General features: G+C 39.7%; 1 protein-coding gene across 1 annotated transcript in view; it reads right to left on the reverse strand.

The window, feature by feature from the left end:
* Positions 1-17,766, reverse strand: part of TRIO (trio Rho guanine nucleotide exchange factor) — a 264,384-nt gene that overhangs the window by 166,082 nt on the left and 80,536 nt on the right. Inside the window, exons 2-5 of the mRNA XM_075706194.1 lie at positions 14,118-14,192; positions 5,960-6,074; positions 2,326-2,518; positions 1,155-1,667 (exon numbers count right to left, since the gene is read on the reverse strand). Coding sequence (XP_075562309.1) covers positions 1,155-1,667; positions 2,326-2,518; positions 5,960-6,074; positions 14,118-14,192 — 896 coding nt within the window. The remainder of the gene's footprint in view (positions 1-1,154; positions 1,668-2,325; positions 2,519-5,959; positions 6,075-14,117; positions 14,193-17,766) is intronic.

Here is a 17,766-nt window from a genome sequence, read left to right on the forward strand (position 1 = left end):
TCCAAGTAATTTTATAACTCTAAATTCACTTGACCAGATTTTTTTTCCACTCTTTACATGCCCCTACTATTTTCAGCTATACCCATTCAGTAAATACTTCCTTTAAACGGTACTTCTAAAAAATGATTTGTGTTTTTAAACGCAACAGAAAACAATAAAAGTAGTGTAAAGAAAGTCCCTGAGCTGAAATGATGAGGGTAAGGGAAAGTACGGGGGAAGAAAACAGAGGAAGGAGGAAGGAGAAGTATTATGTATGTTTGCTCTGCTTTTACTCTTCCCCATGCATCTGCTTATGACCACTGTTTGAGAGCAGGGTACTGGTTTAACACAGACCTTTGGTCTCATCCAGTTCAGGCATTCTTACATAATGTATTTTAAGAAATCTGACAAGGACCATACTTACCACTTGACTGCATAGTCTAGTTACTTCTTCTTCCGCAGAAAAACTCCCCACCCTTCCTTAAAGCTATTTGTTCTGTGATAACAAGTTAACAATAAGTGACTGCAAAACCATTCTATATGAACAGATGATCTTTGAGCTCATCTGAAAGTGCACTGCCCGCCATATTTCCTCTTCAAATTCCATGACAATGAAGGGCTTTCTCAATTGAAGGGACTGGTTTGCCTGAAACATCCTGAGATCACTCAGTCCCCTGTTAACAACATATGCACTGTCAAAAGAGATACATCAGGTTTTAGCCTGGGACTTTAAATCCTGCATCAATGAACCAGTTCCCATGTCAGCCTCTTCAGACTTTGTCAAGTGCCTGTCACTCAAATCCCAAGGGTTTCTCAAAAGGAGATCGATGTAGTCCTTAGTCATCTGTATTTATAAAGTATACAGCATTCATCTTCACTTGATGCATGCAAAAGTATCTGTCTGGAACAAAAACTTATCAAAGCAAAAGCTTTAAAGTCATTAGCATTTAAAATTTTCTTTGGTGAGAGCTACCCGTGTTCTTTACAGCTTAGAATTACTACCCCATCCCCTTTACTCCAGAAGACTAAGAGTCACTCTCAGTCAAGAAATACTTTATTTCTCATTAAAAGGCTAGTGATTAAAGACAAAAAATTACTATCGGCAGTTGTCCTTGGTACTTCTTTCAAGTCTGTCAAGCAGTACCCATTTATACTCCCCTCCCCCAATCCCTTACCTTTTCAGCATCCTGCTCAAACAGCCTGAGCTGAAAACATTGGTCCAATTTCAATTTCCGCACATGCCACATCTGATGCAGATGCTGCCGTGTTGAGTGCAGCCTGTCCAGCATGGTGGATACTTTGGGTAAAAGGTTCTGTAAGTCTGCATTCCCTGACCCAGAGTTCTTTTTGGGAAAGCTATCACTGCTCTGTATCCGCTGGAGCAGCTTTTGTCCTTCCACATCAAGGTCCTCAATAGGGGCCTTAATGACTTTCTTTTTTAATTGTGAATGCTCCTCTATCATATTGCGAGCACCTTCCAGGTCCTGAGGCATTTCCTTTTTTGACAATATATCTTGCAGTTCCTCCAGTCTGGACAGCATATGGGTTGCATTGCTAATGTAGTCCTCAAAGGCAACTCTGATTTCTATCCACTCCTCATGGTTGTACTCCAAACAGCCATCAAATTCTGGGGTTAGCTGAGAAGGATCAACTACTTTGGTAAGGCCTTCCAGAGACACCATATTTGTCTAAAGAATAAAATATAAAAATTTTAAAAATGCTGTTACTGAAATGAATTTGAAATTTTCTTTCAAGTTTTTGTTTTTCTCTTACAAAGAGTTGATCAATTTGCTCATGAAGTCCACGTGACAACTTTTCTCATACACTTCTTTTCAAATATCAGTTCTGATCAGCCTCCTGTCTTGCAGGTATTTCCCCAAATGAGAGAAATATTTTATTTATTTCTTACCTCACTACACTTAAGGAGAAAACAGCAGCCACTCTTTTGACTACTGTTTTGATTAAGTTTTGACTTTGTGTATTCTAATGCAGCAGGAGGATAATAGCAAGGTTTGGTTGGCTGCTCTCCTCTGGATGCTGGTGATGTCACAATTACCATAATGCAGGCCAAGATAACCAACATGAAACCTAACTTTTTACTATTAGGGGTAAATCCCCAATTCCATCTTTCTCATGCTCATAAAAAGAATATAAATTACAACATGCACAACTACTTAGCCTAAGTACATGAAGAAAACCACATTCCCTCTAGCACCACTAGCCTAATGTACCCCTCCTCTCATTTAGAGCATAATTTATCTGAGAGTTTTCAAGATGCTGATCAGTAGTGAGCACACTTAAAACCATGAAATAGATGTAAATTTGTATACCATAGGGGAAAATTACCTCAAACTCAAACTTAGAGCTGCCAAAGTTAGTCCTCTGTTTCTGCCAGAAATTGTCTGGCTTGATTATCAGTGCAACATGAATACAACATGGAAAGGATTCTTGTAAAATCTTCAGCAGAGGCTTTATGGAGTCCCATTTTGACCCACGCATATCTACAATGACGGTGAATCCTCGTTTACATACTTCCTCACTGCAGAAGAAAGAAGAAAAGGTTATCAAGCGTTACAACTTCAAACACAGCACTCTATTGCACCACGCTCCCTAACGAACATGGTCTCCTCAGCTAACTGTAACAGCCTAGGGTCTCACTGTTGACTAGCTGACATGTACAGCAGATATCATGAACCTCTTAGGGAGCTTCTCTCACCCTGCTGCCAAACTCCTTGTGGGTGATAGCTTCACACCTACGGCTGATTTGATAATCTGCCTTTATCTCCTCTTTCATTTTTATTGTTTATATTCACAATGATTCATCTTCCAGTCTTCTTTCTTCTTCACCTCACACACATTAAACACGACATTTATGGAAGCAGCAATATGCAATTCATTTACAATTGACTCTTCTGAACACACACACACTTTCCTGATGACAATATTCATGCCATTCTAATGACTGAGGGGATCCTCTAAAAGACAGAAGATGGCATACTGTTCTTACCTACAACTTCTGCAATTTGTTTAAGCTGTCTCAGATTTAGTCCTATATTATCTGAAAGCTAAAGAGTCTGTAGAGGGAGAAAAACCCCTTTATTGACAATTCTTCTGTAACAGGATTGATTTGTGGATAGTTAATGGATAAGAAAGCATTTTATGGCTGTGAAGAAAACTGCATCAACCTGTTTCTACAAAATTTGAGCTCAGTTTTGCTGTCCAAAAGTCAACAGACCTTACACCCAAATTCTCTGTCAACTCTGAGAATGGCAGATTTAATTTCTTATCATCAATACCTTTTGTACACTTAGTGCTTGCTGCTGATCAAAAGCGGCAATCACCACTAACACCAGAAATTTTGATTTTGTTCCAGTAGAATTTGACCTTGTTAAGATGGAAAGGAAAAATATTTCAAAACCAACGCGTCATAACCAACGGACTACCAAAAGGGACCAAATGTTAATTGTTTGAGTACATGAGTCACTTTCAGGGATGTGACTAATATAAATGCAATTCTGGAGTTCATGTGGTGAGGTTTTCAGAGTGTCCAAGAAGCAGGGAAGCTTGACTGCCATACTGTACACAATCTCATTGGCCACACTGTAGAAAGATGAGTTATAAATGCTACAGGAGAACAGAAGAGCTTCTCAAAGAGGTGATAATATAGGTTCCTTAGATGAGGAGATTTTTTTTAAAGTTGGTTTAAAAAAACCCAAAAAAACCCTAAAACCAATCCACCATTTAAAAAAAGAGTTTATCAAGATAAATGCTGGCTGTCCCACCTGCCCATAGGAATGCCAAAAATGGCAATGGTAGCAGGAAAATACATTAAAATTGACTAGCATGGAATACATGTAGGCTACAACGTACAATTTTCTGACCATGGTGAACATGTTTTCTAACAGTGTCACAGGATTAAAGGGCAAAAACAACTACTGTTTTAAAGATACACCCATTATTGAAAGGCTGCATGCTATTATGAGTGCTGCTCAGTCCATCCCTATCCTACCACACAAACTGGGCACTGCGTGAGGAGGAGTGCTTGCCACTAATTCACTAGGCACACATCTACTGGGGTGTACAAAGTGGCCCCTCATCATGTGATACAATGCAGACGTGTCTTCCCATCATGTGGCCCCATCATCTGACAAAAGATGAATCCCTTTTGGCCAAGGATCAAAAATTGTTCTAGGAGGCTTTTAGTCAGCCAAGGTCATCTGCTAGGTAAACCTTAACTAACTAATACCTGGTCCAGTCAGCATTGATGACTTAAGTTTAGCAATATTGTTAAACCAGATAAATTGTTAAATCAGTAAAATTGTGAGACTGAATCACCTTAAGTGTTTAGATCTCTTGCCAAACAACTGATACCTCTGAATCTTCAGCTACGTAGAGTAACAGTACTGCAATAACTAATAGACATACCAAATGTTCAGAGCTATTTGTACCAACTGGGACTTCTTAATTAGCAAGAGTTGCATGATCAGTCCCTAAAACATAACTTGTATGAAAATGAGTCTTGCTTTTAATAAAGCTCCCTTTACTCTCAAAGTTTTGCCATGCTTACAGAGATATAAAACCTGCAGTAACTTTCTTTTCATTTTAAATCTATTGATGCTAAACTAACATACATATTTTGCCAGAGGACCACTGTATTTTGCCAGATTATCTCTAGAAAAGTCTCTTGGGCATATTTTGATACATATTTATCTACTGACTTCTCTAGTAACTTGAAGCTCTAGAGGGCTAGAATACATCTCAAACATTCAAATATGAAGTCAAATTATTTCAGACAGAAAAATCTCAAGCCTTCTTCCCATCCTCCTTCCTCTACCTCCCCAAAATCCCCTAGTTAACTTTAAAAAAAAAAAAAAAAGTACTAAACACTCCTACACTTCAAAATGAAATAAAGACCACAATAATTGAAGTTCCAACAGCTGCTCGTAAGGAAGGCCATACACACTCTCAACTAGATGTCCTGAAGTTATTTTTATGAAAGCACTTTTGTCAATCTGAAACTGACATCTGATTACATCAGGTGCAACAAAGACTGCCTATAAATTAACACAGTACAGAAATACGGAAGATATTGCATTCAGAGATATTGTCCAAGGGATTTTTTTTCAACTGTAATGACAACTGCTCCTTGAGGTCATAGGCAAACACATTCAGGCACAGTCAGCATTGTTCCAGACTGCACCAAATGCTGGCAGATTCTGAGATGGACCTAAAGTCAGGGTCTTACAATCATTTTTGTCCCCGATTCAGTTACTACTAGGAAAAAAGTTCTATGTGAACAAACTTTTTTACATATATATAACTTTATATATATATATATATGGGGGGGCGTATATATATATACACACACACACACACACACACACTAGCGCTGGATTCGACTTCTCCCAATTTATTTAAATAGCACATTGTAATTCATAGCTTAAATTGTTGATAATACAATAATATCAGTACTTTCACAGATCTCTCCACAGGTTTATCCAAGACCTGTACAAGCAATTTTACATATTTCTCTCCTGGTTATTCCTGTGCTATATCAGGACACTAAAACTTATCTAATACAAATAACAGTTAGGAGTGTTGTGCTGACCTCAGTCCACACAAGGCATATTGTGAATGATGACCAGCACGTTTCTAATTATTGATGTACTGAAAGCCTTTGAGTTGTACTTGCATCCTTCAACACAGTGACAGCAACATGGCATGGCAGTGCCATTTCCAAGACACAAACTATTTCCAGCTAACACACACCAGCCATTATGCCAACAGCCCTCCTTCTACAAGGCAGAGTAATTATTTAGATCTTTTCCAAAAAGCAGTTTGAAAATACTAACTGACAGAACTCGGTATGAATTTGCTCATTTTCTTAATCATTTCAATCTCCTAGCTTGTGGTTGTACTGCAACATAATCCATTTATTTTGTTTTACAGCTTCAGAGCTTATCGAGTGACCATCACTTACCTAGGAATACACGCTAGGTATGAAATTAGTCTTCTAAGGTCTTCTTGCCGTATTCTATCATGATTACTACGAGCTGGAAATGTTAGAATGGGACCTCCACGCTTATCTCTGCCACCTGAAAAATTAAACGTGTTAAAAGACCCCACAGCATAACACCATTCTTGTTTGTAAAACTAACCTCCAGAATACTTTTGGAAAACCTAAATCCTACACTGTTTTATGAATATCCACTTAAAAAAAGAAGTGATTTCAAGTTAAATGCCAACACTGCAATTTAGAGACCAGCTTAAAATTGAATTTTGGGAGTATCAATCAGCATATTGTCACAATTCCTACAATGAGGAAGCATCTGTCAAAAAAAATGAAACAAAGAATAACCATAGCATTACACTTACACATTAGTCACACTCAAGTTTGACTGGCAGCATAACATCTTCAGCAATGGTGCTTTGTTATGTATTGAACTTTCGAATCAGCAATTATATAGATTAAGTTTAAATATAGAGTTATGCTACTTTGTAGGCAAGTATTTAGAGGATACTCGGCATTAACTTCATTACTAGCACAGAGTTTAGGTGTACAGTATTTCACACCCAATGCATAGACTAGATGAGTAGATGGATACTATTTAAGCATTTAATTTATATTTTTACCCTGTTGTGACGTGCAGATTCTGAATTGTCAGTTTATGGTTTTTAATTTTGTTAGCAATGCAGGAAATTCTGAATCCACTTAATATGTAAGGCAAAAAATCTGACTTTGAGTGGTTCCACTTAAATGCATTCACCTCATTCGTTAAATTGTACAGACTTCCTGCAGTTGAGCATTAAAATGCAATTTTATATCCAACCCCTTGCTAGTGACAACAAAATGTTACTATTCCTAAATGCTAGATTCAAGTCAGTAGGCTGTCTTTGTCAACACTTGTGTAATAGCACAGACACATTCTTACAAGCTAATTTTCACATATATGTTCTCAACCACAGATGTGTGAACTGTTTTCTCCTGTCCCATGGAAACACAGAAAACCACTATCCTCTGTCCTGAATGATTTCTCATCGTAAATCAGCTCCTCATTGTAAATTCATGTTACTAAACAAAGTTTTTAAAAAATCCTTTAGAAAGGAAGGCCAAAAGGAAATGAATAAAACCAGCCACTCAAAAATTCATCACTATCCTCCCCAAAACAGCTTCCATGTGCTTGATAGAGACACTAAGCCTAGCTGTAAAGGTCACCAGGGACTGTCTGCACTGGACATGTTCCCTGTGAGGCACCAAATGAAACTCAGAAGACGCAAAAGCAGCTTTGAATTTTTGTCAAGCTGCGAGGCCAGAAACCTAAACTTAAAAGAAAATTCATATTCTTCTCTTCCATGACCCTCTTAAGGGGGACATGAGATTAAAAACAACTGAGTTGTCTCATTCTAATGGAGGAAAGCAAGTCTGGTCTTGACCATCCTGACCCACTTGCCAAGCAGAGAGCTTTGAGGATTTCTACATAGCAAGTGACAGGATAAAAACAAGACAGAAGCCACAAGAGAGAGGAAGAATAAATGACAAGACTGACAGTCTAACAGCCCAGGCCTCCACTCAGCTCCAGACTGATCACTGGGCTCCAAAGCTACCAAACTTAGCTGAAAGTCTGCTGCAGCCCTTAATGCTCTCCTCAGTGCTGCACAGGCCATCAGCTACAGATCTTCAAAACTGACGTTTCAACTGGTAAACGCTCCTGATTCCAACCCTCCCGAAAAAGTGCTCGATTGCTCAGGGTAGGAATTCTTCCTTAAAAAGCAGCAGCTAGCAGGGAAGAGCATATGCTGAATTGTCTTGAACACTCTCTAAGCGTTTTAAACAAATGCTATGTTACACACAGTCACCTCAGATCAGTCCTGCGGGCCTTTCCCACGCAGCAACTCCTGTATCATGCGATTTTCCAACACGGCAGAGGACAGAAACTCATATTCTTTATATCATTTTCAATGTCACTTCACTTGGCTCCCAGCTCCACATACACCACAGAGAAAACCTATTTTTAAAGTATGGTGCTTACATTTCTGATAAATCATATCCTGAAATTTTTGTATGTTATGAGACAAAATCTGTCACACAAATTTCAGGTCTAGATGAGTAATGAAGAAACTAATACAGCCTTGTTTTTTGGTGAAAAGAATTTCACTATCCAGTCTTAAACCAGGTACCAACATTGCTTAATATTAAGCAAAAAAGTCCCTAAGACTTGGTTTTTTCCATCAGCTATACTGAAAGCTTTCTTAGGCCTTTTCCAATAAATAACTCATATTTCCTTTGTTCCTGATGCTCCTGTGTCTCACACAAACAGGAATGTTAAAAGCAACAATGTATGAGGCATCAGGTGGGAATTTCCTGTCTCACAATAGTCTTTATCCAACTCAACCCCCTATATGTCTTGGTTTAACAAAAACATATTAAGCTACTACTTCCATCAGTGAGACTTCCATTTTTACCCCCTTCCTTTTATATAAATCCCTCACACTACTGAGATATTATCTCTGTTTATGTCAAGATGTGTCATATGAGTCGCTGATCAACTCACATGAATCACCCAACATGAATCACCTCTGTCTAGTGCACACCACTTGACACCACAGCAGTCTTGTCAATGATCTCCAAATGGCACCAAAATCCAGCAGCTGAGTAGTGCAGTTGTTTCAGGGAATGCCTTTTTACCTAATTTCAAAGTACTTAGGTAAAGCTAAACAGTGGGCTCTTATGGCATGTTTGAAAAGCAGGACAAGTTATCTGGTGCTATTTCCTCATATGAAACCAAGACAATTGCACCTTGTAAGAAAATGCTCTCTTCATGTAAGTATGTGTAGAGATGTAAGATTATCTGTACTTCAACAGACTTCAGTTTAAACTTAACAAAAAAATTGCATCCAAGACTTCATGGTTACATCTCTAGGAGGCTTTTCTATTTCAGGTGGTGTGACACCCAACATTCAAGCAGATTATTTCCCAGTTCAGTTAAAATCAGTTCAAGGAAGCTTCTCAGTACAAGAAAGACATTGAGGTGCTGGAGCGTGTTCAGAGAAGGGCAACAAGGCTGGTGAAGGATCTGGAGCACAGGCCTTATGAGGAGCGGCTGAGGGAACTGGGGTTCTTTAGCCTGGAGAAGAGGAGGCTGAGGGGAGACCTTATCGCTCTCTACAACTACCTGAAAGGAGGTTGTAGTGAGGTGGGTGTTGGTCTCTTCTCCCAAGTAACTAGCGATAGGACAAGAGGAAATGGGCTCAAGCTGCGCCAGGGGAGGTTTAGGTTGGAAATTAGGAAAAATTTCTTCACGGAAAGGGTAGTCAAGCATTGGAACAGGCTGCCCAGAGAGGTGGTGGAGTCCCCATCCCTGGAAGTGTTCAAAAAATGAGTAGATGTGGCACTTTGGGACATGGTTTAGTCTAGTCTCCCCTTGATTGGTTTAGAGCGGACTTGGTAGTGTAGGTTAATGGTTGGACTGGATGATCTTAAAGGTCTTTTCCAACCTAAACGATTCTATGATTCTATTCTATGATTCTTCCCTTAACCCACCCCCCACCCCCCTTTTGTTGTTGTTTGAGAACCACTCTGTTGGCAAATTTAGAAAAACAACACAGGATTCACAGGGAAGCTGCACCCAAGCATCTGCATTGTACACATCAAGTCATTTTGTTACTTTGACCAATACAAGATAAAGCAGTCCAGTCTGTCAGACTGGTTTCATGAAGGACAAGTACTTCCAATACAGAATTTATTCCAGAATCAATATGTACAGATACCAGAATTCAGGCTAGCTTGGTGAGCTTTGCGACTTTGCAGTTATCAACCTACATACAGCAAGATGTACTTCACAATACTTCACAGAAGTGTTTGTTCTTCTGTACTTTTCCTTTTTTCCCCACCCTAGCAAAAAAATACCTGCTTCAAGATCTGTTTCAGAATTGAATTCTCAGATACTACATCTCTCCTCACTCCAGCTGTCATCGAATCATTAACTTTACCTTTCTTTAACAGTTTGAGCATCACAGCTACACTAACATATTAAGATATGCAAGGAACACACAAATTGTATCAAGCCCATATCTGCACCATAGTCCTCATTTGTACATTGTTTGTTGTACAAAATTTAGTTCTAAACTCACCTTCTTTTTAAATTGTTTTTAAAAGACTATCCTAGCTGGTGCTACAGATAACAGAGGCAAGGAGAAGGAATTCTCTTCCATCTAAATACATCTTCAGATACACTAAATTATAAGGAAGTAAAAAATAAAGGGGCCTAAATTGGATTGTAATGATGGAGGAGAAAGCAAAAGTGAATCACATCAGATCTACTGTGATTTGTGGCAGAGGAAAAGCAACTACTGTAATAGTTTTTTCAAAGCAATGAAGTACTCAGACTGTGCAAAGAAAAAGAAATTATGTTGAGTAGATCCGTTAAATGTATCCACCTGAAAACAAATGAAAGGAATAAATGAAAAGCAAAGCCTGAAACAAGCAATATAGAATTACAGCCTAACTCAGGCTAACACAGATCAAAAAGGTACCTGTTGGAGGAGAAAAGGGAAACTCTCATAAATACACTTTAATCACAACATAGTACACTTGGGGTAAAAGTGGTACCTCAGTGGGAGGTATCTGTTACCAATAGCTTTAGCTTGATTAAAACACCAAGATTTCTGATTGGATCAAAACATCATCTCAAGAATGGCTTAGGAGATACCTATGGTACAAATAGTTGTTGCCCCTTGTCATCTCCATGTAGCTCCTTGTGAAGAGAGCGCCTCCATTCTCGTTGTAGCTGCCCTTTAAGTACTGGAATACTGTGATAAGGTAACCCCTGAGCCTTCTCTTCTTCAGGGAGAAAAGACCTAAACCCTTCAGTCTTTCCTCATAGGGCAGGTTCTCCAGCCCTTTGATCATCTTCATGGCCCCTCTTGAGTCTGCTTGCATTTTTCTTTAATTGTGGGGACCAGAAGTAGACGCAGTACTCCAGGTGTGGCCTGAAAAGCACTGAGTGGAGTGGGATAATCACATCTCTACCTCTGCTAGTAATGACCCCGTGGATGCTGCCCAGAATCTGATTTGCCTTTGTTGCTGCAGCAGCACCGTGCTGACTTATGTTCAGCTTTTTGTCCACCAGGACCCCTGGGTCCTTTTCAGCAAGGCTGCTCCCTAGCCACACAGACCCTAGCCTGTACTGGGCTCTTTGGTTATTCCAACCCAGGTGGACTCTACGCTTGCCTCTGTTAAACTTCATACTGTTCTTGCTAGCCCATTCTTCCAGCCTGTCCAGGTCTCTCCACAAGATGGCTCACCCTTATATGTCCATCTCACAATAAGCTGGTCTCAAGAAGTGCTTAAGAAGGTCAGCATTGTGGAAAGATCAGTGTCCTTAGTATTCTTAAGAACACAAAGATGAATATACTGCTATACAGCCCATACTTATTTAACTTGGAGAAGGAAGGTCTCAGCAGAGCAAGGCAGAGAAAAGACTGGGGAAGTGAACTCAGGATCTCAAACACTCCATGACTTTTTTTTCAGACTGTTACTTGTGTAACTTTCCTGCTCTACAAAAAGGAACCATTTCTTTGCGCCGTTGATTGTCATACTTTATGTCTACTTGAGAAGGTACTTGACAATCAACAATGAACATGTTGCAACAACTCTACCAGAATTCCAATATAAATGAGGGAGAACAAAATACAAAAGTTATTGTGATGTTTGTGGATGCCTTAGGCTTAATGGGACTATTAGAGTTTTTAGTAGAGATAACTTAGTTATCTTTAGATAGAGTTTTAGTAGAGATATGCCCAATAAATCTGTCCTACCTGTACAGACCTTAACCAGTTACTGTACTTACAAATATTAAAACCAAGTACTTGAGTAAAAGTTGCACTTCTGAATAAAGGAGGGGGAAAAAAAAAAAAAAGGCACATTGAAAGTATCTAAGTCAGTAATCCAACAGTCTTCCTTACCTTTGTGTTCCCAGCTTGACAGTTCTAGTTCCACAGTCATAGAATCATAGAATTGTTTAGGTTGGAAAAGACCTTTATGATCATCCAGTCCAACCATTAACCTAACGTTACCAAGTCCACACTAAACCAATCAAGGGGAGACTAGACTAAACCATGTCCCAAAGTGCCACGTCTGCCTTTTTTTTGAACACTTCCAGGGATGGTGACTCCACCACCCCTCTGGGCAGCCTGTTCCAATGCTTGACTACCCTTTCCGTGAAGAAATTTTCCCTAATATCCAGTCTAAACCTCCCCTGGCACAGCTTGAGGCCATTTCCTCTTGTCCTATCGCTAGTTACTTGGGAGAAGAGACCAACACCCACCTCACTACAACCTCCTTTCAGGTAGTTGTAGAGAGCGATAAGGTCTCCCCTCAGCCTCCTCTTCTCCAGGCTAAACAACCCCAGTTCCCTCAGGACTAGCATAACTAGCAATGGTTAAGCCCTAGTGGTTGTGGAAGTTTTACTGGGGGGTGGGGGATTGTTTGTTTGGTTTGTTGTGGGTTGTTTGTTTTTTTAAAATCACTTGCACTACTAATGTATCTCATTTCATTTGAGCTCCACCTGCAATGGAAATGTGAAACTACAGATTTTGGCAGATCAGTTCTGGACAGTCTTGCTGCCTACAGCTGTTTGCTCCATTTTTCTGTCAGAAATTGCTACCTTCACACAGGCAAGTTGGCAACCACGTCTTCCGGCCTGTACCTCATCTGCTCTGGTTCATAATCCATCATCTCCCCTTAAATTTATCTTCAGCTTTCATTTGGCCCACTTCACTTTCATTGAATTAGTGCCTTTGAGAATGCCATATGCTTATAAATTAACATTAGAGAACACCTATCATCTTTCAGATCCCTTCTAAGGGGTCTAAACTAAGTTCTGGACAACCTGGAAATTCAGAGGTTTTTGAATGGTAACTGACTACATTTCCATTAAGTGCCATAAAGCAAGGTCCAAAAGAGAGTAATGAGGGATTGAAATATTGTGCTTAACTCCATTTTCTCCTCTTCTTTCCCTCTGAAAATACAGTTTTAAGCAAGCCTTCATCAGCACTACAATTCATAAGCAGAAGAATCAGGAGTTCCCACACTACCAGGGAAATCCGCTCTGGGCACTCTGTTATATCATTCATTACAGTTGCCAGGACCTTCCTTAAAAAAAAAAAACAAAACCACCCAACATCTTTTTTGCTTTACATCTCTACTTGACTCAGCAGAGTGGAAAGGATGAAGTACTGTGAACTACACACTGTACCTGCAAGCATCAGCATCCATGCACAGCAAATCTCTGAAGAGTGCAATTTCAGGGATCATTTTGTACGTTTTAATATTTACAGATAAGAGCTTTATTTTTGGAGTTCTTGACAAATATTTATCAAAAAAACCCCCTCCTTTCAAATATGAGACTGTCCTCTAAATCATTTGACACTAAGATTATGGCAAAAAGAATGATGTTTAGTACCAACAGATTTGGAAGTACTTCAGAAAGTCACACCAAAATGCAGTTCACAAGAATAAGCACCTCAGCCATCATTCCATCAAGTAAAGTTACTTAACAAGTTGTAGAATATGTTATGATATTCATTCTTCTAAACTCCACTTTTAAATCCTCTGCTATTCCTTGTTAAGTAACCAACCAACTTCAAGGTGTGTGCTGGAGATAGCTAAAATTAGATGCTAACTCATTTTACCATGAACATATTAAGTGTGCTTCAAAAGATAGTCACTGAAACTTCACCTCTGCAACACAGATATTTCTCCAGTGCCTCAGATGGGCCAGTAACAAAGCCATCTCTCTAAAACTCTCCAGCAGAACCACCAGAAATAAGAGAAGGAATATGACTATGGTACAGTAGGTTGTTCTAGGTTGTTCTAAATAATGCTATTGGATATGCAGGGGGGAAAGGACACGACTAGGACAACAACAAGCAGTATGTTCCACATGGAACAAAACATGTATCATCTTTATTACAGATCCTTTCACAATGCTCACGTTTGGTTTGGGATATTCAACTGGAATAAGTGATACCTTAGCTTTCCATGACTTTTGTAATGTTATTTAAAGTGTTTAAAATACCATTTTACATGTGACTGACAACACAGTTATGCATCCCAGAACAGAAGAAAATAACTGTACCTGAAAGATATGCAACTTTTTCCTTTAAAATTGGCAATACTTCCATAGCCTTCATTTCATCATTTTTGCGAAAACCTGAAAAAAGTAAAACACAAGATAGTTAGTCAGAAATTCAGACAAGCTCAGCTTCTACATTTAATGAGTGTACTATAAAACATTTACCTTTGGAATACAATCTGAATGTTATGATTACAGAATTAGGATGACCTTACAGTAAAAGGTTGCAAAAAAAAAAAAAAAAAAAAAATATTAACAAACAAGTAATCTCTTTGACTAGCTTAACACAAATAGCATGGTCTGCTAGCAAGCCTCAGTAGAAAATAGGATACTGGAATTAGCCTTTTTCATCAGTAAATAAAACCTGTCAGTCGGATCCTGTTGCTTTTATGCATTCCAAATCCTACTTTCACTTCTTGTTCCAGCAGAGAGGAGTAGTATCAAGCTAATAAGAGCAGCTACCTTTAGAACAATCACCAGTCAAAAAAAAAAAAAAAAAAAAAAAAAAAAACAAACCCAAAACCCACAAACCCAAAACCAACCAGAAAAAAACCCAAAATTCCCAACCCCCCAAAAAACACCACACAAAAAGACCCACCAAAAACCCCCAACGCTATTTACATGCAACTTTCCTTACACCACTTCTGTAAGCAAAACTGGGAAATAAAGCTCTCAACTGTATCTTTTCTGCTGCCTGACAGGAGCAGCATTTTGTAACAGAGAGCACATTTTGTCATGTTAACCCTACACACCTGCGGAGTTTGAAATGGTCCCCAAGATGAGTGATTACAGGCAATGTTGCAAAGCAACACATCACCAGCTTGTCCCTCCTCTCTTATTTCCACTACATTTCTGCGGCCAGATTCCAAACTTATCCCTTCTTTAATAAGGGCAATTTAGGAAGCATTTTATTTATGACCTTATATTCCATATTGACCTGTACCATACAGAATTGGTCCCTTTTGGGCCAATCTTGTTCATCTTACAAAAACTGGGTGGTTTTGTACCCCCACTTCAACTAACTGTATGATCCTTCCCAGTCTCTTTGGATTCATGTGCTTTGTTAAAAATCTCATTTCTAAAGAAATTATCTCTTCTGGGGCAAGTCGGAAGCACTTACTTCTCTATCACTGTTGAAGCCCAGAAGTGCTGTTAAGTAAGACAGCCCAAATAGCCTGCTACAACACAGTAGTGTTCCTTAAAAGCAACGGTTTGAGCTATTTAGAAGATAACATAAGCTTTTTAATTATTTATAGTTTCAGGAAAATCTTGGAAGAGCAAGCTCTGGTGTACACGTGGCAGTCTTTTCTAAAATATATTGTTCTTTCTCTGTGCAAAATGGCCACAATCCCTCTAGAGATGGCAGCAGAAGCTGTCACTGATGCCCAGCAGGGAGGCCATTGTTTCCCTCCCTCCTCAAAAACATCCAAATGTTTCATATCCTGTGGTCTCAGGATCTGAGCTTTAATGAAGGGCCTGTGCACTTCAGAGATAAAACCTGAAAGTATCATACTGGTGTCATCAAGTTACATAAGATTTGTAAATACGGGCATCATATATGTAAATTACATCACAGGTTTTCTATTCCAGCCAGCAATACTGAGACTTCTGTGCCACTACAGTATCTAGCTATGGGCAGAACCCTTCAAAGCAGACCCAGGACACACCAAACAAAACACCCAAGGGACAAAGATGGCCACGTGGTTACATGTCATGAGCTATGATGAAGGACTAAACCGAATGACAGAGTTTAGTCTGAAGAACTGAGGGGAGACATGGTAGCAGTCCTCAAAACACATAAAGTCTAGTGGTGGCCAAAGCTGGCTAGAATTATAGCGAGAGGTTTACTTTAGATAGTATGAAGTTTTGTAAAGGAAAGAACTGTGAAGCAGCACACGGGATTGCCTGTGGAAGACTATGGACTATCCATGACTGGGGATTTTTAAAAAATGCATCTAGGCAAATGTCTGTCAGTAATGGGTCCCTCCAGTTCACTGTAACTGCAGTGTTCAACCAGGACATTGCCCCAGCACCCACAGATTACAAACAAAAGAAAACTAAACAAATCCTCTTCCAACCATTGGCTAGTTCCCTGTTTTTCCATGAACACCATAAACCAAAAACAAACACAAAATTTAATTCATGTTCTCCGAAAGGCTAGACCAGGAAAACTCGTTCCTTGAGTAACCATGCTGCATGGAGGGTTTCTACACAATGGACAATATTTTGCAATTACACGGCAACTCCGGACCGACAAGGCAGCGGATGGACACAGCTATTTCTTTCACGTTTGCGCTTAGACTCTCAGGAGTCCAAGACAGCTCCAAAGGAACCTCTTGTATTAGAGTACTGGCTATGGGTTATCAACCTTTTACTGAAACTGCCTACAGTTTTGTTCCTACTAAATTTTCATTTAGTATGGACTAAAGCTTTAAACAAGACTCTTAAGAAAAACCTTGGGCTTAAATAATTCATCTAAAAAGACAGCAAATACTTTTTTCCAGCTTGAAATATTTGGGCTTCAGTTGACTGCTAAGGCATACAGGCATACTTCCAGAGTTAATTTTTTTAACATGCTTTGAGCTACCCACCGTAAGCTTAATGCCCATTTAGCATGCTCAGCTTTCATATCAACCATGGTGATTCCTTTTCTTTACAGTAAATTTAGAGGTAGAAAACACTTTCTCCTCACCTAAAAAGCATGCAGAAACTAGTGCTGTACTTTGCTGTCTATCTTAGCTCAAAATTACCCAAGACACTGATGTTACCGCAACTTGCTTGCTCAGATTTCTAAGCCCTTAAACTACTTCACCTCAGATGATGCGCAGCAGCTGCACATTTTACTTTGCCTGTGGCATCTAAGAAGCGAGAAACATTTAGCTAACGTTTCTTTGACTATTAAGGGGCTGCTCAAGGTAAACACCCTAGCAAATACGTTAGCGCTTGGCTCATGTTATGGATCTGCATATCCTTAAGGCTGACTGCCTTGGATTATCATATTCCTGCTGCTCTAAACAGCCTATTTTTATTCCAGTTCTGCAGTGTTAAAGCTTAACTGAAAAGACTGTGGGGATTACAACTGACGAAAGAATGCTGGGGAGCAAAGAGGGTGAATACGGCAAGAATGTATCATATTTTTATCTCCGACAGAGCAATAATAAAACAAAAAAACAGCAATGAAAGCGGGTCTTAAGAGCTTGGGGTGGTTCCTCCCCCCTTTTTTAAAGCCTCTACACCACAAAACATTTGTGATTATAAGGATTTCATTTAAAAAAAAAAAATTACAAAGGTATTTACCGCACTCAAATGAAATGCCATAAATATCTGCACCAATCTCTCCCTACGCAGCTCAGCAACCTCCGCGCCAGCCGGCTGCATCACATGTTCCTAGAGGTGATGTCATCCTTCCCCAGGCGGCTGCAGCTCCCGCCACCGCGGTGTGGCTGCAGTGCACGCAGTCCTGTCACCCATCGTGCAGCCCACCACGGCAGCGATAGAGCGAGCAGAGGTGTCGGTGGCAGACCTGCTCCCGGCGTGGTGAGCTCAATGGAGGAGCACGACCCATGCCTGCACGGCACAGCTTGGCAAGCACGAAATACAAACGGGCTTTCATTCCCACGGCACACGCTTCTCTTGAAATCATGACGTATAT

The sequence above is a fragment of the Pelecanus crispus genome, chromosome 2 (genome assembly GCF_030463565.1).
Source record: "Pelecanus crispus isolate bPelCri1 chromosome 2, bPelCri1.pri, whole genome shotgun sequence".
Classification (NCBI taxonomy): domain Eukaryota; kingdom Metazoa; phylum Chordata; class Aves; order Pelecaniformes; family Pelecanidae; genus Pelecanus; species Pelecanus crispus.